The sequence below is a fragment of the Crocodylus porosus genome, unplaced genomic scaffold, assembly GCF_001723895.1.
Source record: "Crocodylus porosus isolate Cpor-Errol unplaced genomic scaffold, CroPor_comp1, whole genome shotgun sequence".
In the NCBI taxonomy this organism is placed as follows: Eukaryota; Metazoa; Chordata; order Crocodylia; family Crocodylidae; genus Crocodylus; species Crocodylus porosus.
Window position 1 is genome coordinate 13,964,615 of NW_017728947.1, and position 27,816 is coordinate 13,992,430.

A 27,816-nucleotide genomic window follows, 5' to 3' on the forward strand; every position below is an offset into this window, starting at 1 on the left:
GCGGGCCGTTTGGGGCGGCGGGATGCTGCGCACCGCCGGGCTCGCGCGGGAGGTGCTGGATCGTGCCCGGAGGCGGCGCGTGAACTGGCCGCAGCCCCGGGTCGGTGCCTGGGGAGCCGGGAGGGGGCTAGGGTTGGGGCCAGGGCTGCGGCTGGGGGGATCTGCGGCTCCCGCCTTCCTGAGCCTTCCCCGGGCACTTTAAGGGGGCAGCAGTCAGCTCCAGTGAAACGCTCGCTGCAGTACTACTGGCCAAGGGGGAGAGGCAGGCTGGCTCCTCAGAGCAGTGCTTCTCAGCCCTTGGAGAGTAGAGATCCCCCCTGGGCAGTGCTTACAGGCGAGGGCAGGTCTACCTTTTTTTTTTTTCTCTCTGATTGAAAGACAGTGCTCCAACAGCTCCAGGGTGCAAAGCCCTTTTGCACCCCTCGCAGGGCTCACATTGTGCAACCCAGTCCAAAGTGTTTCAAGGGGGGGACTCGCTACCTTTGTGCTGGTGTGATCTGCTCCTGCCTTCTTGCAAGGGCCAGGGTCATCTCCCCCCGGGCTGGCTTTCCTTCCAGCAGGTGGAGTCTACAGGGCAGGTCCTTTAGGTCTGGGACAAAAGTTCTGGAAACTGGTTTGACCCAAATCTGTTAAGTCTGACACGGCATTCAGCCAGGTTTATCTTAAGCCAGTTTCAGCCATTTTGAAACTGGTTTATGTGCACTGACCTTCTGTTCTGTTACAGATTTAAACTAATTTCTGATCACTTAAACTGGTCTATGTGTAACTCCTGTCCCTAGCCTTAAGGCCTAACGTGTGCATTATAATTAACTAGACTACATGAGGATGCTTCAGCAGTCGCACTTTGTGCCCTGATCCCTTCCTGCATTGCATGCAGCCAAAGCCAGTGTAAAATCTTCGCAGTTGCTTCGAACTCGCTTGTTTTCAGAGATGGTGAAATTGCATAATTACTCTGCAGCCTTACAATGGCTTTGTGGATGCAACCTGGTAGTAAAGGTTCATAAGTGCTTCAAAGGTTCACAAATGCTTCTGATATAGGGTAGGATCATGTAGTCCACAGCTAGCTATTTCCTCATGGAGAAAGCCTCCTAAGCTAGGCAATGTTCTGTTGTTTTATTCTGCCAGCCTGGCTGCAGTTGTGTGCACCTGGTTCATATGGATGAAGGTAACTTCAAAGCAAGGCACAAGAACCACAGTAGGCCTCTGTTATAAAACACTTAGTCACATATCACTTCCCCAAAAATTGTTTAATTTCAGGAAGAAGATTCAGAAAGTCTCAGTGCAGCATTTGCTTCAGTTTTGGAGTTCATGAATCGGACCACAAAGGAATGCGAGGTAAGTCTTTATATTGGGAGAGGTTGCCAAGTTTATGCTTGTGGTTGGGTCACTTGTAAAGGAACTAGACATGAATTGGGGATTCAGAGCAACCTCTCAGGTTTTAGTAATGACTAATGAGGGCTTGAATGATGGCTTATATGACCCAGTCTAGACTGAGAACTCTAAAGACATCTCCCACCCTTAGATCACTGGGCAGCCCTTTTACCTCCCAGTCACCTAGATCTGTTCTGAGTTGGGTTGCATGGCATGCTAGGAGACACTGTCACCATCTGCAGTAGCATTCCCCTGGTTAGTAGCCCCAGTGAAATCATATGAAATCACAGCCACAGGAGAGTGCTTATTTTCACTCTCTCCCTTTTGTAGGAGAAGCTTGATCATAGAGGATTGCCAAAATGGGCAGGAAGAGAAACTTAAAATGGGGAGGCTAGAGCAGTGATTAACACCATTGTTATAGTTCTTGTCACGTGCCATACAAAACTACTCCCGTTGGTGTATAGATGCTTTGAACAAGGTTAACTCATATTTTCCATGTGTGCCATGACACTACAGCCAAAATAGTCCATGTGTTTAAAGAGCAAGAGGAGAAAGGAGTGTAGTTTTATTGCCTCCAGCAAGATAGAGAACTTTTTCTTGTTTGTGTATGCTCATGAAAGAGCCATGTACAATCCAACCCTGTGTACCCCAGATGCAAGCAAATTTTTGCTGATGCCTGGAGGAACTTCACCTACTTAAAGATCAGACTCCTATGAACAAACTTTTTGTGGACTGTTTCTTTATTTATGATCTGCAGAACCCAAGGAGTGACAAATAAAATTCCTGTTTTCACAGTCCTGCGGTTACTTGCAGAGTTCTAAAAAGCCACATTCTTTCATCTTTGAACATATTTGACCCTGAAATTGTAATTTAACAGCAACTTGAGGAACCTAGTGATCAAGTCTCATTAGCTTTCTAGAAACATCTTGGAAACTGTACATAGATTTCCTCCAGTTCTGCCTTTTGGAACACACTGCTGTGGCATATTTTTTTAATTAAAATCTGTAAGCAAACCTCATCATAATTTATATCATCCTTGTCCTTTGATGTTGGCTGTCATCTTGCAGCAAGCAGCTTGTTATCTAGAAAATTAATAAGAGGGTGAGTGTAAAATCAGAGAGAACTAAAAAGAAGGGGAAGGGTTCAAGTTAAATACATCAATAATTAGCTCTTGTATAGCACCTAGTTTCAACGTACTGTGTAAACACACAGTAGTGAAGCCTCCAACTACCCCAGCAGGACACAGACAGCTTCGCTTCCATGTTACAAAAGAAAGAATAAAACCATAGCAAGGTATAGGGTTTCACCCAGTACCACAGCAGGAGCCATTAGCAGAGTTGGGGTGAGAATTGAGGAGTGATAGCCTTCCAACCATACTAGTCTCGTAGACCAGGGGGTTAAAACTCCTGCAGCTCAAAGGAGTGGATGAGTAGCATGGCAGTGCCCACAGAGTTGGAAAGTTAGTGGTGGCAGCTGCTGCTCCTCCTCCACCAAATTTCTGGCCCTGCAGGCCTACTTTAGATCTGGCCCAGGGGGATGAAAACTTGGGGCACATACACACATGCAGGGAGCCTGTTTTAACATGCTGGATTAGCACGTCGGAACAGATTTGATTATTCAAGTCTGCCGGGGTACATAAATTGATGCACTCTGGCAGCCTCGTGTGTCACGTGTATCAGCAGTGCAGCACACCTCTTCACTGAGAAAATGGCGGTGCAGAGTGCTTTAGTTCAAAATGCATCGCTGCCATTTTCTCAGTGCAGAGGCATGCTGTGTTACTTACACATGTGACATGCAGGTGCTTTCCATTAGTGTGGCTTGCTAATTAAAAGCATCTGGACACATGTAAAAATGCTGTTGGTTGTGGGATGAGCAGGAGCAGCATTAATTGCTGCAGTTCTTAAAGTTTAACTGCCAAAATTCTGGCCCCGCAGGCTGAAATACAGACATGGGTCCATGGGCTGTATCTGTATCTGGGCCTATATCCTTTGATACCTCTGTCCTAGACCATACAGTTTTACAGCCTTTCCAAGATGCATGAAGGGAGAGGGGATATCTTCTTACCCATAATTTCTAGGAGTAATTTGTGAGACGTGTCTAAGCATCATTAAAAACTAATGGGGCTTGAGTTCCTGAATGTCTAACTCTTCAGACTGAAACTTTTGATGCCTAAGTCGTACAGGCATAGATATGTAAAGGTATTTAGGCACCAGAGAGTCAGGTATCTGAATACCTTCTAAAATACAAGCCCTAGTTGCCTGAAAAAACCCAAACAAAATGTTTTTATTCCCCCCATCTTTGACCCCAGACCTCATGGCAGAACAATCTTGCTGGATTCTTATGTTGCAATGCTAATATGCAAAGGGTCCATTACATCTGAATAGCTGAACTTCAACTGCAATATAATTTTGGGCATGTGTACAATATACATAACAATATTAGAGGAATTTATTTAAAAATTGTCAAAAAAACTTGAACTGCTCTTAGTAGTTACATCAAAGCATAAAGTGGGAAAGTGGAATTGCAAACAAGAAGAAGATAGTTAGCCATATTTCTGGTCTGTTTGGCTTGGACTAGTTAGCAAAGGAAATGCACAAGATGAACTAAACCGCTTGGAACTTCCTACTTGCTAACTAAAGGGGCACGTGAGCAAAAGTTGTGTGTGCTGCATAGGAACAGCAGATGGCAGCAGATTCCTTCCCAAGCAATTCACTTAGCAATAGGAAGACCAATTAACTTGGCATGAGATGGACAAAGGGATTCTGGTGGGATTTAGGCACCTAAGTCCAAAATTACAATTCTCAAAACCCCTGGTCTGCTGACCCTAATTCTGGATGTGCCTCAAGTCCACAGGAAATAGTTTTTAGCATTAAAGTTCCACGCATATCTGAGGGTCTATTCTGAACATGCCCTAAAGTACCAATAGATCACCAGGTTATAGGGGTGTAGGTTGTCACTGTGTTGGTCTAAGGACATAGGCAGACAAGGTTCTTTGTGTGAATCTGATATCTTTTAAATAAAGCTTGCTTAAATTTTTTTTCAAACTATTTAAGTTAGTCTAATAAAAGATATCAAATTCACCCAAAGAACCTTGTCTGCCAATAGATCACCATTCATTTTGCATCTGCTGCTACCATGTTCTAATGCAGTACCTCAGTGGTTAAGCTACTCACCCAAGATGTGGGAGATGAAGGCTAAATTCCCTTCTCTGCCTGAGGATTTATATGCATATCTCTGACTTCCCAGGCAAGTGCCCCAACCACCAGGACATTGTCAACCTGTCCTGCTTCAGGTGTTGCACTTGGAGAGAGAAATTTCTCTTAAAAGTGTCAAGCAGTCTACCTTTTGGAGAGTACTGGAAGCAGTGAATCCCTGTTGGAGCATGGTGTCTCCCTGAATGCTGGAGAGAGGAAGGATTTAAAGACTCATCCCATTCTTAAAATTTGTATCTCAGCTAGTGCAAACAACTTCTTACTCAGTATGCAGTTTCATGCCTGTTCTGAAGCATTTCACTCAGGGCTGAGGGTTCTCTTCCAGGGGGTTGGAGGAGCAGGAACCTAAATCCTCTTTTTTAAATTGGTTTAGGTCTTGGTCCTTTAAGGGTATTTCCAGTCTCCAGTCAGAACAGGGTACTGATTTAATGCAAAAGGTCAATAATCATGCATTTTCACTTCTAGTTTTGACTGTGAATTAAGAGCAGCTTTGGGTGTGATTTGTGATATTGGACTATGTAATCCTCTGTGCTTATTGTTCTCCAGAAATACTATAGCTCTGTGCCAGTGTGTAGATGTAAAGAGAATGAAATTAAACATGTCTGCAGATACCACAGCAGACAAGCATCAGAAAACCTGTTAAAGGCAATGGAAAAAGAAGTGAGTATACTGGTGCTACCAATAATTTATTGTGATTATGTTTAATTTAATTCTTTTCCTCATCCAAGCCATGGGTGTAGTCTGCCTGGTGTTCCTACTGATTCCTACACACCACTTTGCCTTTGGACTATTAGTCACATTATCGCTAACCATTTTTTGGGGAGAGGGGGTTCCCTACTCTTGGAACATTCTCCCCAGTAATGTATTGGGTTGTAGATTGTGGAACCACAAGCATTTCATGATGGGCCAGCAAGACTGGCTTCATTGCCATCTTACTACAGCAGACTGTAAAACTGTACTAAGATAACATGAGGGGAGGGGGGAGAAAGAAATAAAATAACTATGCAAATACATCTAATTATGGACTGAAGTGGCTCGAGTGTCTCTCAAACCTACTTTTATTGTGTTAGTTTCTATGGATGCTGTCCATAGAAAAAGAAGAAAGAAAGAATGTGCTCTCTCCCACTTCTTTGTTGGAAAGGCTCAAGATAAATGCTATAAAAGATGAGCTGCCTGATCCTTTTTTAGATCACAAGATACTTTGCCAAAATATTTCCAAGATAATTCTTTAAAATCCAAATAACCCCCAACTTTCCATAGATTCTTTCTATCCTACTATAGCTAAGGACATTTAGAAAAAGTTTGTTCTAGATACAAACCAAACTCTTAACAAGAGACTCATCAGAATGGGGTTTAACAGGATCCAGAACTGGCAGTATATGGAATTTGACTAATAAACACCATTTTTTTTCTCCAGAAAAATAAAACTTCTCCAGTATCCAGTCCAGCTGCAACCCCTCAACAACATGTAAGTATATGGAGTTACTTAATCAACAAATGAAATTTCCTTTTCATTCTGTATCAAATATCTGATATCCTATTTATAGACTCGCATGATATTTTTATTGGTGGCACAAAAAATTGTGTCCTAATTTGTGAAAATGCATTTGTGCAAAATCTACCACCACTGTGAATAGACAGGTACTAGAATGGATGTGCATGTGTACATACACACACGTACAAGAAGCCAGATTATCAATTGTTAGCTTGGGGTTATATAGAAATGGATTTTTTTGTATAGTATGGATGCAAAATGTAAGGAACTGCAAATGGAAAACTAAATAATATTCTGGCTTAACTGACATGCACCATCATTAATGAGCCCCTTCTATCCACAGCACCAGTGTGTCCTTGATATGTTATTAATGCTGGAGTCGAGCCAGGCTATGGGGAATGAGCCAGTTATGCTGGCAGAGCCTGACAGGGGGATCCTAGTATAGCCAAAGATCTGGCATAGAAAATTCCCCTACAGCAAGGTCAGGCAACAGTCCCCCCCAAAAATGTATTTTTGTAGAATGCTAGCTTTTGAACACGTGTTATCTGTTGTAGAGCAAGAAAGTTACTCTGGTTGGTTTTGAGCAGTACTCTCTGCTCCTGTCAGAGAGAGAAATGGTTTACATTTTCCAAAGGCTACTTTACCAAATCAATTTGCTATGGATTTCAGGCCAAGACATTGAAAAACATGTTGCTTCTTTATCAGAACCCCCAACAAATTTCTGTTTTTTCCTACTAAATCTGTTACTTGCATTTAAGTTGATGAGAAATGTCTGACAGTCTATTTCCCATTTCATAGATCACAACTAATCTGTATGCCAGTTATTTCTACATTACTGTTATAAAAAAGCAACACAAATAAAAGGCTTTGAATATGGTATTTACAATCACAGCTTACTAATTTTTCAGATGGGCAGAAAATGTAACTACCAGTAATGTTCATCTTTGCCAGTACATTTTTTAGAAATTTAATGCATTTTACCTGATGTATGAACATAACAGCTCACAACTAAAAAAGGCCAGTTTCTGTAGGAAGTTCAAAACTACTAAACAGTATTGTTTTTCTGCTCCCCATAAGGGAAGAGAGGCTTCTAAAGATATCTACATTGAAATATCCCCTGGCACCTATTCTGTCACAGCAACCTCAGAGGATATGGTGAAACAGACACACGTGGTAGACATCACTGCAGGACAAAGTATTGATTTAACGTTCAATATATGATAACTGGTCTCTCAGCAATCATGGAATAAACCAATACTAGAATCCCCTAACAAATCAATGCAATAAAGTATGAATTCCTTCTTGGCACTTCAAAATGGTCTTCTATTCTCAGGGCACATGCTTTGTGAATTGTGTATTTGTTGAACAGAAAAGACTATTGCATCCTGTGGTATATATGGACATTATATATATACACACACATGTTTGTACACACGTGCCTTAATTCTAATTGTACAATTGTATTACACTGGGTTTTATATTGTTTTTAAATAAAAGATGCAAATAAAGGATAACATTTAGTCTTTAGATGGAGATGAAGATTATTTTCTTTTTTTTTTAATTAGGATTTAAGCAGTAGGGCTGTGCGAAATGGCTGTGTTCCAGTTCTGTTTCGGATTCAGCCATTTCGAAGGACAGTAATTCATTTAGGATCGCTGTCCTGTTTCATTTCAGCTGAATCTTTTGGAGAATTGACTCCACCAAATCTCCTCCCAATCTATTTCAAAAGAGCTGCAAGAGAAGCTTTCACAGCCCGACCCAGCTGGGCAGGGCTTGGGGCCGGGGGCTTGGGGACCCAGCGGGGAGCAGGTCAGGGCCACCGGTGGCTTATCCTGGGGAGTGGGAGGGCCACTGCCCTTTGCACAGGTAAGGAGAGCCCCATGTGGATCTCATCCATGTCATGCCAGGTTGTGGGGCAGGGAAGCAGCACAGAGTGGTGAACAAGCCTGCTGGTCCCTACTGCTCAACTCAGCTCCACAGGGAGCAGAGATCTGTGCTGGGGTCTCTTCACTGCTGCTCCCCACCCTGCACTGCCCCAGCAATGTGGGGCTGCATGGGGCAGGCAGCAGCAATGAGGAGACCCTGGCACAGATCTCTGCTCCTTGCGGAGCCAGGTCACGCAGCAGGGATTCCCCAGCTCTCTGATCATTCCCCCAGCTCTTCCTGGGGGGGGCGCAGGCCCCCAGATCTGCATGCTGGGTTTCAGGAGGCTGCCACTCCAAGCTGGGGCCAGCAGCAGCACCACAGTCTTCCCAGCACTTGCGCCAAGCAGCTGCCATTGGCCCCAGCCTGCAGCAGCAGCCTGCTGAAATCCCATGGTCAGACAAGCTCTTCCCCTGGGATGAGCAGGGGAAAGCAATCAGAGCCAGGGAATCAAACCGGGAGCTAGATGCCAATTACAGACCAGTCATAGATTTCATAGACATTAGGGCTAGAAGGGACCTCGGAATATCATCGAGTCCAGCCCCCTGCCCCAGGGTCAGGAAGTCAGCTAGGGTCATAAGATCCCAGCAAGAAAAATATCCAGGTTTCTCTTAATGGTGTTCAAAGTAGGTGCTTGAATCACTTCCAGCAGCAGGCCATTCCAGACCTTGGGGACTCAGACAGCAAAGAAATTCGTCCTTATGTCCAGCCTGAAAGGAGTTTTGCAGGAGTTCATAAACATTCGACCTTGTAATCCTTTGGGGTGCTCTGGTGAACACCCCTTATAAACTTTTAGGTAGCCATCAGGTCACCCCTGAGCTGCATTTTTCCAGGCTGAAGAGTCCCGTGGCTCTCAGCCTTTTCTCATAAGATCTGTTTTCCTGACCTCTGATCATGCATGTTGCTCTTCTCTGGGGTCTCTCAAGCTTCTCCACATCCTTTTTGAATTGTGGAGCCCAAAACTGGATGCAGTACTCCAGCTGTGGCCTCACCAAGGCCGAGTACAAGGGGCAAATGACATCCTGGGATTTGCTTGAGAAGCATCTATGGATACAAGCCAGCGTTTTGCTTGCTTTACTGGCTGCAGCATCACATTGTAGGCTCGTGTTCATCTTGTGGTCAATCCTGACCCCCAAATCCCTCTCATCTGTAGTGCTAGTCAGCATAGCACTGCCAAACCTATAGACATGCTGCAGGTTTTTCCTTCCAGGATAGAGAACCTTGCATTTTTTGGTGTTAAACACTATCAGGTTCTCATCCGCCCATTTACTGAGCCTGTCAAGGTCACCCTGGATTACCCCCCTGTCCTCAGGTGTGGATGTTTTACCCCAAAGTTTGGTATCATTGGTGAACTCGGCTAGTCCGCTTCTGACTCCAATGTCCACATCATTAATGAAGAGGTTGAACAAAATACGTCCAAGGATAGAGTCTTCAGGGACCCCACTCATCACAGGGCACCATGACAATTGACAATTGACTTCTGGGTCTGACCGCGGAGCCAATTCCTCAGCCAGCAGATCATGGTGGACCTGAAGACACAGTTGGCCAGTTTTGCCAAAAGGTGATCGTGGGATACCAGATTGAAGGCTTTTTTAAGTTGAGATATAGGACATCAATCTCTTCCCCCTGTTCAGGTGATAGGTCACCTGGTCGTAAAAGGAAATGAGATTGGTCAAGCAAGACCTACCCACAACAAACCCATGCTGGCTATCCCTCAGGGTGTTGCCATTGGCCTCCTTGATGATTTTTTCTAAGATCTTCCCCGGGATAGAAGTCAGGCTGATGGGCCTGTAGTTAGCCGGATCCACTTTCCTCCCTTTCTTGAAGATAGGCCCCACATTGACTTCTTCCAATCATCGGGCACTTCACCAGAGTGCCAGGAGCTCTTGAAGATCCATGCCAGGGGCTGGGCTATGCTGCTTGCCAGCTCCCTGAGTATTCTGGGGTGTAAATTGTCAGGGCTGGCTGACTTGAAGGTGTCCAGCCTCAAGCTGTTCCTTCACAAGGTCAGCATTGAGCGAGGGTGGTTCCTTGCCCTCCATTAGGCATCCCTGTTCTGTAATGGGCGGGGTCATCCCATGGGACTTATGAAAGACTGATGCAAAGTACCCATTTAGCAAGTTGGCTTTTTCCTGGGCGTCAGTTGTCAGTTGCCCCATCTGGTTTAGCAGGGGTCCAACGTTGCCCTTGCTTTTCCTCCGGCTCCCTATATATCTAAAAAAGGACTTCTTATTGTCCTTGATACTTGGAGTTCCATGGTGCCCTTGGCTTCCCTGGTTTGCTACCTGCAGGTCTGGACCAGTGCAGAGTATTCCTCCTTGGAGGTGGATCCCGTCCTCCATCCTTTGTAGGTCTGTCTTTTTAGACGCAGGAGGACCACTAGTTCCCTGGAGAACCCAGGGGGCTGCTGTGCCCTCTTGCGGCCTTTCCTCCGAGACGGAACAGCCTTAGCTTGTGCATCTAGGATTGCTCCCTTGAGGAGTAACCACTCTTCCTGGACTCCCTTCCCTTCGGGGTCGTGGTCCCTTAGGGCCAAACCGACAAGTCTCCTGAGCTTGTCAAAGTCAGCCCTGCTGAAGTCGAGGACCTCTGTACTGCTGAGTGACTTTCATAGATTTCATAGACATTAGGGCTGGCAGGGACCTCAGAAGATCATCGAGTCCAGCCCCCCGCCCAAAGGGCAGGAAGTCAACTAAGGTCATAGGATCCCAGCAAGATAAGCATCCAATTTGCTCTTGAAGGTGTTCAATGTAGGTGCTTGAACCACCTCTGATGTCAGGCTGTTCCAGACCTTGGGGGCTCAGACAGTAAAGAGAGTCTTCCTTATGTCCAGCCTGAAACGGTCTTGCAGTAGTTTATGACCGTTCAACCTTGTCATCCCTTGGGGCGCTCTGGTGAACAAACGTTCCCCCAGATTCTGGTGTTCACCCCTGATAAACTTATAGGTGTCCATCAGATCACCTGAGCCTGCAGTTTTCCAGGCTAAAGAGCCCCATGGCTCTCAGCCTCTCATCGTAAGGTCTGTTTTCCTGACCTCTGATCATGCGTGTGGCTCTTCTCTGGACTTGACAGCTTTTCGGCAGATGGTGAAGGTAATCAGCTCGTGGTCACTGTCACCCAGCTTCCCTTCGATTGTTAGGTTGCTGATGAGGTCGTCCCTGGTTGCCAGTACCAGGTCAAGCAGTGCTTTGCCTCTCGTTGGCCTGTAGAATTCTTGAGTCAGATACAGCTCATCCACGCACGTGAGGAAGCTTTGTAACCATTCAGATTTGGCCGAGCGCTCTTCCCACGAGATGTCCGAGTAGTTAAAGTCCCCCACGACAACTATGGACTGGGAGCGTGCAGCCTCAGCCAACTCCCTGACGAACTTCTGGTCAGTCTCTCAATTCTGGGAGGGAGGTCTGCAGTGGACTCCCACCACTGTATCTCCTGTGCTGTATTTCCCACGGATTTTAACCCAGAGGGTCTCTGGTCATCCACCCTGGGTGCCGGTGTCGGTTTGTAGGGATGCATAGCACTCCTTGACAGAGAGAACTACACCTCTGCCCCTTTTGTCCCCTTGATCCCTCCTGTACAGGGTATAGCCATCTATACCCGTGGTCCAGTCATGAGTAGAGTCCCACCAGGTCTCCGTTTTTGCTATGACATCGTAATTATTTGTGTTGAACAGGAGGACAAGTTCCTTCTGTTTATTTCCCAAGCTCCTGGCATTGGTGTACAGGCATGCAAGAGTCCCCTTGGGGGCCCTTGCCTTTCCTGCAGCTCGCTCTAGGGCTGGGGTGGGGGTGGGCTCCCTTAAGTGCCTTGGCCTGCTGGCTTTGCAAGGGTTGCTCAGCGGGCCAGCAGTGGCAGTAGTCCCCCCATCCCCTGGCAGGCTTAGTTTAAAGCCCAGTGGAGCAGGTCAGCCAGTCTGGCTGAGAAGAGCTTCCTCCCCAGAGGAGAGAGGTGGAGGCCATCTCTTCCCAGCAGCTCATTGCCTGTCTCGCCAAAGAGCGGGCTGTGGTCGTGGAAGCTGAAGCCTTCCCAATGACACCAGCGCTGCAGCATTTGGTTCACTACCTGGATCCTCTCGCTCCTTAGCCTGTAGCCTGAAACTGGAAGGATTGAGGAAAACACTACCTGCACCCCCAACCCGTTAAGCCCTGCTCCCAAATCCCTGTAGCACCTCATGATCCGGCTGGGAGCACTCCAGGCCTTGTCCCTGATGCCCACATGGATGAGGAGCATACGGTAGTGGTCAGTGGGCTGGAGGAGTTTAGGGCCCACTGGTGGACATTCTCTGCAATGTCTCGGATACAGGCTCTCGGGAAGCAGCAGACTTCACGGGCCAAGAGTTTGGGGTGGCAGATTGCCCCCCCTCTGTCCCCCTCAGGATAAAGTCTCCCACAACAAACGCTTTGCGTTTTGTCTTAGGGAGAGTAGGGGCGGTAGCTACAGTTAAGCCTGTATTGCCTGCGGGAGCTGGCAACTTAGCAGGCTCTGCTGGGGCTGCAAGAGGTTCGTACCTGTTGTAAAGCTCCAGCAGGGCAGGGGCATTGGGGCTCTTGACCACCTTGGTCCAACCCTGTGGCTGGACAGAATGGGAGGTCCCCGGGTCCTCCCTTGTCCTGGAGGGAGACCGTGGTCTACCCTCTGTCTCCCGGGGGAGAAGGGCCTGGCAGTAGGAGCTGATTTGCCCACAGTCTGTGATGGTACGCAATCTCTGGACTGTGGCCTGGAGCTTCTCCAGCTGGCGCGCCAGAGACCCCAGTAGGGAGCAGACCCCACTAGGGGAGGTGGCCATGCTCCCGGGCCCCAGAGCCTGCAAACGTGACAGGCAGCCTGCACAGCCGAGAGCCAGGGGCTCTGTCTGGGTGGAGGTCTCTGAGGTGCCGGAGGGCCACAGACCCTGAGGGGACCCGAGGGGTGTGGCGTGTGCCCATCTGTGTCATGCCGCTGGTGGGCTGGCTACGGCTGGGACTGGCTTCCCTAGGAGGGCTCCCACACACCCTCCTGTACGAACTCTGCACTAACTCACGCACTGGGCAGACAAGTGCGCCTGTTCGCGCAACTGGTCACATGGCTCCCTGGGGGGCTGGACAAAATAGGGGCCGGGGCGGGGTGAGGTGAGACACTCCCAGATTCCTACTCGGCTGCCTCCCACAGCTGAGCTGGGCTAGTCCCCTCCCACCACGGGCCCTGCTTACCTCCAGCTGCTGCTAGGGGTTGGTGGGGGGCTTTGGGATGCAGGGGCGCGACTGGCTTTCACCCATGCGTCTCATGCCGCTCCATAACCCTCTCTGGGGCTTTTTTCCTTTGGCAGGAGCTTTTAAACTACGCGGGCAGTAGGACTTTAAAAGTTCTTCCTCCCCACCCCTTTCCGCTCCTTCTTCTTAGTTTTTGTTTCCCTGTAAGCTCAGCTCTGAAACTCCGAAATTCTCTGAAACACTTCTGAAACGTCGCGGAGCCTTCCGTTCCAATTCAGATTCCATGGTTCGGGTGCCAACATGGCCCGAAACACCTCTGAAATGAAACAGCTGATGAAATTTCACACAGCCCTACTAAGCAGCAATGCAGAGTCTATCTGTAATTCTTTGAATGTAAAGAGCCAGATTCTCAGCTGGTGCAGACCAGCATAAGCTTTGATGAACCTAAGCTGGTTTACATCAGCCCAGAATCTGGTTTGCAGTGTGGGATACTGTACCTGCTCACTGGACACTCTCTAATATGAAGGCTGGGTTGTCTCAGGAATGCAAGCTAAACCATGCACTATTTATAACTGAAGAAAATATATCCACTTATGCTACCTGAAAGAATTCACTGCATTTTTACTTTCACTAAACTGAATAAAACATAGTTCAATGACATTCACTCATTAAGCCCCTGAAGAAGCAAAGCATTTAATGAGCAGCCTTCTTAAGAGACTTCTTTTATGATAAATATCTTACTGAATTGATATCTATAAATAAAAAAGATTTTTTTTGGACTGTATATATGCAGTCTTTTCCTTGACTAAGATTTTGGTTGATTTTAATTTGTGAGGTATTAAATAAGCCCAATATACATTTAGCACAGGGATGGTGGTTCTCTCCAAGTATTGGTGGTTTTTATCTGTTGTAGCTTCTCCTTCATACTTTGCTTTTCATCTTTTAAGATACTTTTGTTCTATTAGCTCATTCAGTCTTTCCACTTATCTGCTGGCTTCCAAAAAAAGAGAATTGTAAACTCTTGGCAGCCTCTTTTGGAGACTTAAAATAAATTGGAGGCTTATTAGAATCTTGTTTTTCACATATTCAAGCTACTAGTACTATTATTTGTTTTGCTGCTGTTCCCAAGACAGGTGGATCTTCAAGTCATGTAGAAGGTGGCAAAAAATACATAGCCCTGGAAAGGAGAGTGAAGGTACCAAGATTCCATTTAGGTGGAAATAGCCTAATACCTCAAACCTGGAGGTAATCCAGCCACCTACAAATTGTACTTGTTGGGAGTGTAGAAAGGCCTTGCAGGATGGATCTAGATAAATAATGTGGTTTACCTGAGATTGTATCGCTGACTTCTTCAGCTGTACACTTATTCCTTTCCTTCTGATCATGTTTCTCTCTGACCTGTTCCAGGTTTGTTAGTCTCTGCTGTTCTTTGTGCCTATCCATCTCTGACATAGTTTGCATTTTCAGGTTTCTTCTCTGCTGTGCAAGTTGCTTTGCTTTTGTTATCTGGCTCTGCTTCATGTCTTCCTGCTCAAGATGTTTCACCATCATTTCTCTCGAGAAGAGAAGAACCCTAGTGAATTAAATATTGCAGTGGACAACAGTTGGCGTTTCTGTAACACCCCTCTTGCCTTCAGCATAAAGTGGAACCTAATGGAACTAATTTTATACAAGTATGAGCTTTTAACATTTCCGTGTTAACTGTTGCTGCAAAATAACATAACCTTTAACAGGAATTTTAGAACTATCCATTGTTGGCTTAATTCTCATCCCATCAAAGTCGGCGTGAGATTGTTTATTACCTTTTGATGTATAAAAGTTAATATAACACTTAATGCATTTGAAAATCCTACCTTTAGAGTTCTAGTTCCTTACAGCTGTATATTTTTAAAGAACCCAGGCTCTTTAGCTGGTACCTTTAACTACAAGGCAGAACTGTGCTTTAGCTGCCTTTGGGGGAGGGAGCAGTCACACTGACTTGCATCCACAACTCTCAGATATTTGGGGGGCTGTCCTTTTAATCGTTAAACATTTGGAGTTTAAGTGTGCTTTCTGTTACTGTCACCAGTGCTGCAAGTAATAGCACACTCATCCACAAATGAGGGAAGTCTCTTCATGGACGTCATGTTCGTAAAGGCTAGAAAGTATCTACAACTTCCAAAACTTAAAGTACTATTTTACTGCAACTACTGATGCAGCAAAACTTATGCATCATGCAGGAGTTTATGTTCAAGTCCTGTCCATCTGCCTGTTTGATTTTAAGTCATTTTGTCTGGAATTGGTAGAGGTATATATGATATGATCTACCATTAGCCACTAATGTATGGCATGCTAGGAGTTCAGCACTTGTATCAGATCTAAAAACAACAGGTTTTTCTGTGCAATTACATCAGGTATGAAAGAACAAAATGTGGCAGGTTTGTGCCCCAGGAATGGCTGTGAAACCCCCTTGGGGGCTGAGTGACCTCCGCCCAGATCAACCTGTACTACAGCCCTCACTTAATTACTCACCTGCCATGCCTTGATCTTACTAGAGGTTAAACAAGGGAGGCTGCCCACAGCTCTTAGTGAACCTTAGTCCAGTTTTAGTACCACTGAGTCCCTCCTGGACCCCCAACTGCCTTGATTCGACTCTTAAGCTCAATAGCCCCTCTTGGCTGGCCTGTGCACCTGCAGGGCCCCTGTAGCTTCAAGGGCTATATATGTATCTATGCCCCTCTAAGGCAGCCATAGCCTTAAGGGCTCAATGCGAGGCTCTGTTTCCTCCCCTACATGGTGCCCCAAGCCTCATGGGTGTTCTTTCTCTTTGAAACTAACTACTTTTACACTCAAACCCCTGACCCCCTACACAGTCTCCCTTTGCACTCTTGGACTTCTGGTCCTGCACACAGCCCCTCCAGGCTCTCAGACCCCTGGTCCTGCATGCAGCCCTCTCCTCTGGGCTCTCAGACCCTCTAGAGTCCAGCTTAGCCTACTTGGGGCTCATGGACCCTGTGGTCTGGGTCTAAGCCTTTCCTAAGCTGCTGAACACCTTACTTGGCCTCACTTCCAGTGTGTGGGCACCTGGATTACTGGCTGTCTAAATAGGCCTTGAGCCTGGCCACCACAGGGCTCAAGGCTAAACTCTCAGTGTAACTTAAATAAGAAGCATTTCAGCCTTCTGGCAGATACTTCAAACACTCTGGGGACTTAACATAAACAAAGGCCACTTGCCTGTAAAAGCCCAGTCCTTTTCACCCCAAGGAATTTGCCTCTGTTCCCAGGCCTGCAAAGTCATTCAAAAAAATTCAGGTCCCTTAGGAGCCCTGCAGCCAGGAGCTCCTCACTTTGTAGTTGCTGGAGCGAGACTTCCTGATCAGTGCAGGCTTTGGGCTTACATAGTTCCAGCCTGAGCCCTCTTCTGGTCAGGTGAATCCCTCATTAGCTGTCCCCTGCCACGTGCAAGCAGCCTCATGGGCTGCCTCAGTGCCCTGATACAGATAATATATACATATTGTACATATTTGATTGATTAAACTAGACATGTGGAAATAGGAAAAATGCTCAGTAATTACAACTGTTGGTTTCTTTTTAAAAAGTGCACGCTAGTGTGCAGAAGAGGTCTTTGGCAAATAAACACCTTGTACGTTTAGCATGTACAGTTTATCATGTGCTTTACTCAGGTATCAGAAGGTCCAGAGGAGAAAATAGCTGGCCTCAGATATATAACCTGTGTTAGATATATAATCCATGTACCCACGGATTTCCAATGCAGTGTGGCATCTGTGTCCAGCCTGACATTCCCTTTCACGTTCCTCTTTCTGCTGCAGGACTTCCTGCTTCCTTTGCTGCTCTGTGCATGTGCTCTTGCAGTGTTGATTTTCTCCAAATTTCTCTGAAGGAGGGGTGGCCTGTGTGTGATAGAAAGTAAACTTGACAACCAGGATTTTAGTCCATCTTATTTCTGACTTGCTGTATGCATTCTGTATCCTTTAGATCAATCTCATAGTATTCTTCAGCCTAAACTGTGTGCTGCTTTGAGGGGCAATATTCAAGAAAGGCTAAGGAATACAAGGTACCTGCAACTCTAAAAGGTGCATAAACTTCAGAAGGGCAGATCTTTAAGGCACCTGCAGAGTGAGATTAATACATTGCTGCCCAATGGAAGCAAAGACAAGAATAGCAGAGCTCTAGAAAACAGACCCAATCGTTGTATTTTAATGCACATGAATTTCAGAGCTATCTATTGCCAGAAGCACATAAATCTTGTAGTCATCTAGTCCACCTGCCATTGGCTTCAGCAGGCATTGAGATTATGCTCTAAAATCAATTTCTGTTGATTGGATTATCTGGTTACAGATCCAGTTTTTAAATCAAGTACAGAGAGTTCAGATCCTTTCCAACTGTCTGGTATTGGGAAAGGACTTTCTTCCGCACTGTAGTTTTTTGGGGTGTATTTTTTGTGGGGGGATGGTTTTAGCAAGCCAAAGGGTAATATTAGGACCATATGATTCTGCAATCAATCTCCAGTACATTTACAGACTCTCTTCCTTTTAAGGATGAAATTCACCTAATTACATTGCTGCTATACCTTAGATAATCCTACCCCCAATGATGGTTTGAAGTTCTGGTGGATTAAGGCTTCCTTCATTGTGAGTGGTCTTCGAGGAGACTGTTTAGTAGATTGAAACATTGCACTCTGGTTGATTGCTGCAATAGGTGACACCTCCAAACAAATAGTTTTGGATTCCAATTTGTCCTTTGCCCGTGTATTGCTAGGAACACAGATTCCTAAGGACACTGAAACAACAGGTAACATGCAAAACATTGAAATGTTGTGTGTGAAAATAATTAAAAATATAGAGAGAAACATTCATTTAACAAGGAAGGAAAGTGCAGTTTTGCTCTGAAATTGGCTCTAGCTCAGGGTAGTCACTAAGGGTACAAAGGTAAACTATGGAGGGAGACCACTGGAATCCAGTTACCTTGCGTGGTCTCAGTTAATAGTTTGAGTGGCTTTTCACTGGAAAAAGTACTGAAAGAGGGGTTAATACCTGAGATGAGGGAGAAATGTTATGGGGGGTTGGGAGAAAATGCATGTGACATGCAAATCCTGCTTCTATACCAATTAAAGTCATGCTTAATGGAAACTCCAAAACAGGGTTTGTGGTTTTTTAATAAAGTAAGATTGCAAAAATTAAATTCATAACAAGTGTTATAAGCATGATTTCCTCTGACTTTTTTGTTTTAAATTCCATGTAGCAGGAAAAGGGTTTGTGTCAGATTGTCTACTTGCTTCCTTTTCCTTTATCTGTGCACCACACAAACATGCAGTTTGGTTTATTTACTGACATAAATACACATATGCAGATACATCTCTGTCACTCCTGTCAGAGAGATAGTCAAGCCCACCCTAAAAAAAGGACTACCAGATTGCCAAAGACATGGAAAGCTTTCAGCAAAGCAGCAGCCATTGAGAGCCACCCCAGGAGGGAATTGAGCTCTACCTGGACTCTGGGGAAGTGACTTGGGGTGGCTTCTCTTCCAGTATCTCCACTGAGGTTTCACAGCATCTTTCAACGTGGACTTTTCAAAAAGGCTAGAATCTGTGTTAACAGCACTGTCCACCATTGTGCTCTTGGTTAAGCACATCTCTGAGTCACTTTCTGAATCAGAAGAGCTAGAGGAGGACGCAGCAGCACCAGCATCAGCACCAACAACTGCTGATTCTTCTTCTTTTGGAGCTTCCAATTCCAAAAGTTTCATACTGATACTGTTGTTGGGCTGTTTTTGTTCAGTGTCTCTCAGAAGTACTGGAGACTTGGATGGTACAGGCCACCAGGTACTGAGTTTGGGATGGTGGTAGCAGATGCATTGTGCATGTGCCAGTGAACGGCACATACTATGGTAATGACAGTGGAAGGGGGTCCAGGTGATAGTGCATGGCCACCTGCATGTAGTAAGCCTATCTAAAGTGTATCCATGAACAGGAGTTTTCAGAGGTCTGCAACACCAGTTGCAACAGGTAGTGCTCTGGACGGCTTCCATGAGCTTTAAACTGCTGGTAAAGGGCATGTGGATCATATTTATAATCCTATCCCACAAATTTGGTGGAATCCATAAGGCCACACCTAGTGGTACTTTCACTTTCTTGCCATTCCAGAAATGGACTGTAATTTCTTCATCCTCTGAGGCTATTGAAAAGAAAAGGTAACATTCCGTTAAAAAGTGTTTGAAAAGGTCAGTGAAACTTAACCTTCACTATCTACCTTTGTACACTAGAACAGGAATGCCAACATGCTCTAACACCATTTCCCAAACTTTTGGTATCTGGGTAACTGGGGCCAACTTGTTTTCTGGTTTAAAGTTGGCAGTACACTTCACTCTTAATACCCAAAAAGCTAAATAGTTGTAATATATATATTTCAAAGAATATAACATATTCCATTCCCCTGTTATAGGAAATCATACCAGTGTTGAAATGTACCGTTAAAAAATGACACCAAAATAAAAAGTTGTGCCCTGCTCTTTCCACTGTCCGTGACCCCTGGTCTGTATGTCAGGGGGCAAGGACAGCCCCTTCTGCTGAGGTGGCTCTTGCAGGGTCTTACATGCCAGTGACCACCCCAATGGGATGGAGGGGATGAGCTGGACTGCAAATTGCAGCTCCATCTGTGCATCTACCCACCTGCCTGCACACAGCAAAGCATGGTGCTGGGGGGTGGGGACTGCCTTGGGGTGGCCCGAGGTAGGGGTGTGCAGCAGCAGTGGCAACAGTCTTCAAAGAAGGGCAGGCACAGGGTGCTAGGCCAGGGAGGACAGCATTTAGCTCCTCACAAAAGGAGATCTTCCAGTACATGTCTGTCACCTGCGGCACAGCCTTTGGGAATCACTGCTCTAAAATTTCATTACACACTGGGAGATACTGTGGCACTTGTTGAACTGCCAGTGTTACCTAGTGAAATGCAAGCAAATGTTAATGTTAAGAACACAAAGACCATAACTATGCATTTCTATCTGTTAGGTTTATAAAAACAATTCACAAATTAAGCCCAGAAATTTCAAATAGAAATGCATAGTTATGGTCTTTGTGTTCTTTGCAACAGAAAAACTCTATTAAATATTTTTTCTGTAGGTGACAAATTAGTGAAAACTGAGCTGGCAACTTCCAAGGGGTGCCTTGAGTCTAAAGAAGTTGAGAACCACTGATTTAGTTTAATTAATAGCTGATATAAGAATAGACATAGCGGATAGTGAAGGTGAAAGTTAACAAGTCCCAATCTTAACACAGGTAAATCAGGGATGTCATGCTGTCACGCTCAAGCACTTAAGAGCCATATTAGTTTTTCCTACTGCATTCTGTGGAAACTGTATTTTTAAATAAACAATACAAATTGCACTGATGCTTGTATGGCATCACCATCCTCCACAGCATTCACTGTCATAATATCACAGTAGGTTCTTTGGGCAGATCTAGGATTTTGAAAAAGAGGGGTGCACATGGTCAAGTACATCGTTATCACATCACACACATGTTTTTTCTCCAGGGAAAAAGACACTAGAAGCCTTAGTCATATGTAGGGGGCCTAGGGCTATATTATTCAGTTTAAGACATGCAAAAACAAATATAACTTTACAGGAATAAATTAAAAACAGTCTGTCCGGCTGTGAAATAGGAACTACATTATCAAGAGCAGCAAAATTGCAGAAGAAAAGGTAGCTTGATTAGTGGAACATCAAAACCACTGAAGAAGGAGAGAGGGTCGTCAACACCTGTGGAACAAATAGTTTAGGAGGAGTCAGATTATAATGAACCATGAAATCAACTGACTCCCTCAGCACTGCCTGAATAGAAATGCTGATTCTACTGCCAGACAGTTGGGTTTTAAACTTGGTGGAGCAGAAATCAAAGTGGGGGACGGTGCAATCCACCCCAATCGTGTCCCTGAGCAAGGGTAGCAAGACCAGGTTAACTTCATTCTTACCTCTCAGCGGATCCCTGGTCTCAATGCCCAGTACAACAGTGCCAGGGCCATATCTCACCATGTCTGATTCCCAGGGTGCCAGAACTTTGTCTCCAGGGAGTATGCAGTGACTCATTCCATGGCTATACTCAAGGATGTCATCCTTGGATGTTTTTTGCACATATGCTGGATACTTTTCACCCAGTGCAGGTGGCTTGGCAAACTCTATCAGATACATTCCTCTTTTCTCCTGCTCCCAGGACAAAAGAGAATTACAATGAGGCCTTGTATTGTATATCAGTCAGCAGGCTAGTCCATGATCGTTTAGACTAGGCCAGAACTCCATGGTCAGCTTAAAGCATGACAACAACCAGCCCATGCTCTATTTGTCTGGAATCTAGAGAACTGGGAAGATCTCCAGGAGGCCATCTGCATCCCCTAGCCTCAGTAAAACATACCCAGTACCTTCAGTACAAACAAGTCCTGTATTTTCCCCACTGCAAAAGATACTATAGGCTGTAATCCATACAATACTGATTGGATGCCACAAACCAGTGCATAGACAATGATAAAGCACCCCAAGGCAATGCAGGCCAGTTCTATATCACTCTTGAGCCCTCTCTTCTTATATGCAGGAATTTAATTCTTTAAAAGCAGTGAAGGGACTCAACATCAAAAAGTGAAGTGAGCCACTCCCTTGTTCTTCAGAAAGAATAGGCCCTTTTTTCTTTGAAGTTTTAACTGCTAACAACTCAGTGAATTAAAGCTTTCACTACCGTCTCTGAGAAGACATGCTGTGCCATAGTTTGCAGAGGACGAAAGGTGTAAGTGTATACATAACACACTAACACCTTTCCAGCAATATTGATGTTTATCTGCCTATACACAACAAGACCTGGGACCCTCTCCATCATAACAGTATTCATCTAAAATTGGCCTAATGCCCAGCATGACTGGCACAGAAACAAAGAACATCTTTCTGCAAGGTCCTGAGTGCCCCAACCCTCAGCAGCAGCAAAAGAGTCTCACAACCTTGCTGGAGAGGGCCAAATGGGCAAACCCCCAAAGAAAGAACTGGGAGGGGGGGGAAGTAAGGAGTCATTGTCTATGGGGAGAGCGTTCTAACTCAAATAGGAAGGCCTGGGCTCCAACCTAAAGACAGATTTACACAGTGCTGGAGGGCATGCTGTAACAGGGTCTCTGGGCCGCAAAGTCTCTCCTTACAGCCTGGCAATCTTGGAGATAAAAGCAAAGATATTATCATTAAACCCAGGCAAGATGGTGTGGGGAGCAGGGGAGAGTGGTCTAATACCTAAGGACTACACTGAATTGAAACTGTGTACTGTCCAGATAAAGAACTCAGACTTACTCCGGCAAGGAAGTGGGACATGGAGTGAAGGACGGTGGTCACAATGTTTCAAGCTGATGAAAGGAAGAGTAAGCATCCTGATACAATATAAAGGAGTAGTATCACCATAGGGACTTCTCTATTGAACACAACCTCACAGTCCTCTCCCAGGCAGCAGCCTGTCTTTCTGAACAGTGCATGTTCACAATCCTTCCCGTCAGAAGCAAACTGTAGATCATCTCCTGAGATACCCTGTAACACCACAATGCACCGCACAAGACTTGACAACACCAACACCAGAAGCAGTGGCCTGTGCAAAATATTGGGAGCAGATTATATAAAAAAGGTTGGACTGGAGACATAACAAAGAAGAATCCTTCCCCAAGATAAGCAGCCCTTCATGAAGGCCAAGATACTTTTCATAAATTCAGTCCTATCAGAAAGACAAGGCACAGCCAAGGAGACAGACAGCTGGTAACACATCTGCACATGGTATCCCAAGCCATCGTGCATGGTATGTCATGAAACAGCAATACGGGATAGGTGCTATGGCTAAGTTGAATACTATGACTCCTACACATGGCTCAGCTTCTGACCTCCCCTCTGCCTGTCTGTAGCAGCTGAGTTCAGAATTGGCATTGACATCCTGTGCAATGCACTGAAAGCACAGAGATCCACCCAAGGCAGTGCAGCTCAGCTCAGCCTACTTTAGGGCTCAAGGGGTGGAAAGAGTGCTCATTAAAGACTCAGAGCAATCCCTGTAAATGTTTCCCATGTCTTGCAGGAAGTCCACCACATAATCCATCTGAACAGATCTTCCTGTACGCTACATTATCCACGCAGGATAGAAAACACTATAGTCACTTACCTTGATCTCCTGTTTTATTGTACCTTGGTAATAAAACCCATCCGACTCCCTTCTTGCCAGAACAGGAACATTAGCAAAGTCCATAGATTTTTCCAGCACCATGAGACCCTTACATATTGTTTCAGGGAAACAGGGACAGTGCCTGATCCATGAGCACCTTGAATCAAAAAGCAGTGGATTACTGTTAGGAGAAAATCACTTCCCTAAGTCAGGTGAAGAACACCTCCCAGGGCCAGAACCAGACACCTGCTTTCTGCTGTTCCCATTGTGCAAAGCAGGTGGAAAAGTGGTATAACCAGCTACTTAATAGTAGGAAAATCCTGCGATTCTGGGCTGATGTGACTTAGAGCAGCAGTCAGTCTTGCTCCTGCTGTGAGCAAATTGGTTCCTGGCTGGCTGAAATCAGGAGACAGAAAGGTACCAGCCACAAAGCTATCCTGAACTAAGCACAGCTTAGCTGGACCTGAGGATTGGGCTAGGGCTAGGTCAGGGCTAATAGCTTATGGTGGGCCACAGTAGGGAAGGATGAACACAGTAAAAGGAAAAGACAGAGAAAAGCAGTTCAGTAAAGTCAATTGACCATTGGTGACTGGCTTAGGCTCAACACAGAAAGAAAATTTACTGTCCCAAAACATCATGAGGACAGCTTCACAGAGGATGGTTGTTAGGCACATTGAGATTTTAGGCATCTGTATAATACTAGAAGACTGTTTTTTTACCTAGCAGGCTTACTAGTTGCTTTCAATTGTCCACAATGTTGCAAGATAGTTTTGGACAAGAACATTCTAAAAAGCTGACAAGGAAAAAATACAAAGCAAAACTCTAATTATGTTTAGTTTGCCAGTCAATCAAAAGCCTTTATACTTTTGTTTCTTATTAGCAGAGACTGAGCATGAGAAAGCAAACTGCAGACACAAACAACGACTTTACCTTACAGGGCTAAGGGAGCTGGTAACCCAGGCAGGATGCACGATGAAGAATCCACTGGAGAAGGGATCACCATGAGTTATGAAGTTGGTGCATGAGACTTTATTGTGTGCTGTCATCACGCTACAGTACTTGTGATCTGCAAACAAGGACTGATCCATTCCCCCCAGAACCAGCTACCTAAAACAAGGAATAATGACATTGGTGGTGCTTGAGGTGAATATATGCCAGACACCAAGGATTTAACCTAGTCTACAATATAGCTAATTCATTACTACAATAGCCAAGCATTTGCCAGTGGATCACTAAGAAATGAAAAATATTTATTAACGAATGCATTTCTTATATAAGAAAATTGATCAGAACTTCACTTTCCACTGAAATTTAGCCACTTCAGGGGTGAATGCAACAGCATTGTAATAGTGCAGAGCAACAGGAAGTGGAGAATAATGTATTCCATTGAAATCACAGGGAGAATTTTATGTAGGTTGAATATAATTGTCCAGAATGCAATTTAGGTAGGCCAGAAAGTATTAGTGGGGGTTAACAACCTGATTCCAGCAAAAACTGATTGAATTTTTCCATCAACTTTAACAGGCTTTGAATTAGACCATTGCACTACAGGGTGAGAACCTTAGAGGTACCTATATGAAAATGGAAAGTCTTAGGAAAAGTGCCATGGGATTTTTTACACCAGTTTTACAACTAGTCCTTATTAGGACAGTGCTCTGACACCATCCTGGGACTCTCAGACTTGTGCCACCTCCTGCTGCACCTGAGAAGGTTCCCACCTGCAGACTGTCTCCAGCCCAACCCTCCAGATTTGGTCCCCCCCCCCGCCCAACAAACAAAATTGCAGGTAGAGCTGAGTAAACTCAAAGACTGAATATTATGCTAGATTACAGTTGCCTGTTACTCATATGTGATTTATAGTGATGTTTAAATGGGAAATATTTTGATCTAATGTTCCATCCTGTTTTATAATGACAGACAATGCTTTGCCAAGAGAAGGAAATCATGCTCAGATGTGACAAGTGAAGAGGTAACTATTTTGTGGCTGTCATGGTAAAAATGACAATATAAGCATAACTGCCAGTAATGTGGCAAGATTTAGCATAGACTTCCAGCCAAGCTTGTATAACACCTCAGAGATGTTTGCACACTTGGGGGAAAATTTTCACACTGAAAGTCAATAGGGCTTAATCTTCCAGGTGTTTAAATTGCTTTTGAAAATGAAACTGAGGCTGTGATGTATCTGTGCTTTTAAAAATTATACCATTTTTTACAATCAAATGTAATGATACAGAACAAAAATGATGGTAAACCTTGTGATAGTTCAGCAAATTCCATGAACAAAAGTTTCTTTAAACAATAACCACGAGACCCAGATCATAAACCATAATCATCTCTGCAAATATTATCAGACTAAATAACAGAAATTATATAGATAGCTTTCTTTACATAATCAACTGATTCTCAAACTGTGACACCAAAAGATTGTTGACATCATGAATTTTAAATTATTGTCTGTGTTAACTATCAAATTCATTTTATTTTTAATGTTCCATTTAAACTAGTTTCTGAGTGAATATGATGCTGGGGACACCTATTGGCATAAGGGGAGGAAGGGGGAAAGAGTGAAGTTCCCTGTTTAGTCTCCCAATGGGTACAAAGTAGGCAGGAGAAGGCACAGACCAGAGAAGAGTCTATAAGAGAAGTTTCAGCTACTTAAACAAGCAGTTCTGGGAAAGGGATTTATTGAACTTACGCGTTATAAAGAGTATTGAATCTTGTCAGCGCGGCTTCAGAAATCCTGCTCCTTTTCCTGCCTGATGTGGAAAGTCATTCAGTGCTAGTGTTTTCTAGTTACTAAGCAGGTTGCCATAGATTCACTACCAACAGGAACTGATGCATTGGAGCAGAACAAGCGGGCACACCCATGAGCTTCTTGGCTAACAAGTGCAGAAACCTAACCACCAAGGATAATGGTTTGTCTAACACATACTTGATTTCAAACACCACCGACAATTTTAATCATTAAGGTGTCAAGTTAGCTGTGGCAGGGAGGTGGGGGGTGCAGGGTATAGCACTAGACTGCATTCTGTACATATGGGCCTTTGTACGCCTTTGAATAACTAAATATTATACTAGTAATACGTGAAGTTGTGCAATTATGATAAAGGGTACTGTGGCTGTGCAAGGAGTACCAAAGAACAGTGGCCAGGATATGTAAACTGATAACCGCAGAACACTTTACAAACCTTGTGTAGCCTCACTTCTGTTTATTTATGCAGACTACAGAAACATCATGAGGCCCCACACCTAGTCCAAGTCTCAACTGCTGTGCGAACCCAGGATCAGAGAGATCTTGCTCCTAAGAGCTCACAGGCCAAAAAGACAAGGCTTGCTTTCTATTGAGGGCCAAAAAGACAAGGGTGAATTGAGACAGAGATGAAGTGTGGCTTCTGGAGTCCAGGAGCACTCCTATGAAGCACACTCCCTTCACCCACTGCATCACACCAAATCCTGAAAAAGAGGCACTGCAGCATCCTGAGAGTAGTGCCAAGCCCACAGGCTGAGATTGGGTCTTGCAAGTTCAAAGCTCCTCAAAGGCAGCTGCATTGTTGCATGTTTGTGAGCAAGAACCAGTGAACTAGCTGTGCTTTGCAACAGCACTCAGGTATGGCACATAGGCAAAGAAGTCAGAGCCTACCTTTTACTATTTATATTACAGCAACCCCTGAAGACCCCTGTCCCACTGTGTAAGCCTTGTACAAACCTGGAACTGGGAAGAATCCTTCCCCAGAGAGCCTTTGATCCAACATACCCCTTCAGTTAACGAGAGGCCTTGAAACCTATCCCTAATTTGCCAAGTTCCCTTCTAGGAATCTGTCCACTGATCACAGGGATCCTGGGGTTTTTTTTCTGATATAAAAAGAATCCCCAATTTTCAGTTAAAAAAAAAAAAAAACTAACCCCAAATCCACATTTTTCCATGATTAAAATGAAACATCACTATATACATCTATTTATATATTGGTGTTTCATTTAAATCACTGAAAAAAGTGGATATAGGGTTACTTTTTTAACCAAAAATTGGGGATATTTTTAAATCAGACAAAACCATTGGTGATTAGACTGCCTCTGCCATATCTAGATGAGTAAAACTGAGATTACTTAACTTGCTCAAGATCAGTCAGGAATATGCCTTTTAGGAATCACCCTGTCAAGCTCTGCTCCAGCTTCTAGATGTGCCTTCTCTTCAACAAACAGTGGGATATCATTTGGACAGCCACTTCATTGCATTTCTGCAGAGTGTTTACAGAAAAGGCACGTCTGGAATACTGTTTGAGGCACTAATGTTGTTTGGTCTTCTTCCCGTTTTCCTCAGCACCCAGGTTGCAATAGCTCTCCCCATGATAAGTGGAAAGATTGACTGATATTCAACAACAAAATACACCTGTAATAGTAGTGCACCTTTTGTCTCCAGAGACAAAGTTCAGAACAAACCATGGGCTACATGCTTCTGAACACTCTCATGCA

General features: G+C 44.8%; 2 protein-coding genes across 6 annotated transcripts; one reads left to right on the forward strand and one right to left on the reverse strand.

Moving 5' to 3' along the window:
- Positions 1-7,598, forward strand: AKIP1 (A-kinase interacting protein 1). 2 transcript variants are annotated; one of them, XM_019552152.1, is made up of 5 exons: positions 1-100; positions 1,258-1,335; positions 5,130-5,243; positions 6,001-6,051; positions 7,156-7,598. In XM_019552152.1, the coding sequence occupies exons 1-5, from the start codon at positions 23-25 to the stop codon at positions 7,297-7,299; spliced, it is 465 nt and encodes a 154-aa protein (XP_019407697.1). In that variant the 5' UTR covers positions 1-22; the 3' UTR covers positions 7,300-7,598. The 2 variants fall into 2 exon arrangements, with proteins under 2 accessions (XP_019407697.1, XP_019407698.1); XM_019552153.1 differs by lacking the exon at positions 1-100 and adding an exon at positions 829-1,165.
- CUNH11orf16 (chromosome unknown C11orf16 homolog) lies at positions 1,344-27,081 on the reverse strand. Of its 4 annotated transcripts, XR_002104062.1 has the most exons (10): positions 26,042-27,081; positions 24,277-24,453; positions 23,347-23,503; positions 21,152-21,380; positions 18,674-19,360; positions 17,773-17,957; positions 16,923-17,077; positions 15,104-15,459; positions 14,516-14,742; positions 1,344-2,453 (listed from the first exon to the last, which is right to left on the reverse strand). XR_002104062.1 is itself a non-coding variant. In XM_019552151.1 (8 exons), the coding sequence occupies exons 2-8, from the start codon at positions 24,432-24,434 to the stop codon at positions 15,446-15,448; spliced, it is 1,581 nt and encodes a 526-aa protein (XP_019407696.1). In that variant the 5' UTR covers positions 24,435-24,453; positions 26,042-26,997; the 3' UTR covers positions 15,372-15,445. The 4 variants fall into 4 exon arrangements, 2 of the variants coding, with proteins under 2 accessions (XP_019407695.1, XP_019407696.1); XR_002104063.1 differs by lacking the exon at positions 15,104-15,459 and having other exon boundaries at positions 16,927-17,077; positions 26,042-27,080; XM_019552151.1 differs by lacking the exons at positions 1,344-2,453; positions 14,516-14,742 and having other exon boundaries at positions 15,372-15,459; positions 16,927-17,077; positions 26,042-26,997.
- Between the last annotated feature and the right edge of the window lie 735 nt (positions 27,082-27,816).

Bases quoted from the DNA above. Each gene is read 5' to 3' on its own strand.
- AKIP1 (XM_019552152.1), top strand. From the start codon at position 23: ATGCTGCGCACCGCCGGGCTCGCGCGGGAGGTGCTGGATCGTGCCCGG. The intron at 1,336-5,129 runs GTAAGTCTTTAT...ATTGTTCTCCAG, and splicing joins GGACCACAAAGGAATGCGAG to AAATACTATAGCTCTGTGCC. The intron at 5,244-6,000 runs GTGAGTATACTG...TTTTTTCTCCAG, and splicing joins TAAAGGCAATGGAAAAAGAA to AAAAATAAAACTTCTCCAGT.
- CUNH11orf16 (XM_019552150.1), bottom strand. From the start codon at position 24,434: ATGGATCAGTCCTTGTTTGCAGATCACAAGTACTGTAGCGTGATGACA. The intron at 23,504-24,276 runs GTAAAGTCGTTG...TTTTGATTCAAG, and splicing joins AGCTCCCTTAGCCCTGTAAG to GTGCTCATGGATCAGGCACT. The intron at 21,381-23,346 runs GTAAGTGACTAT...TCCTGGGAGCAG, and splicing joins CAATAAAACAGGAGATCAAG to GAGAAAAGAGGAATGTATCT.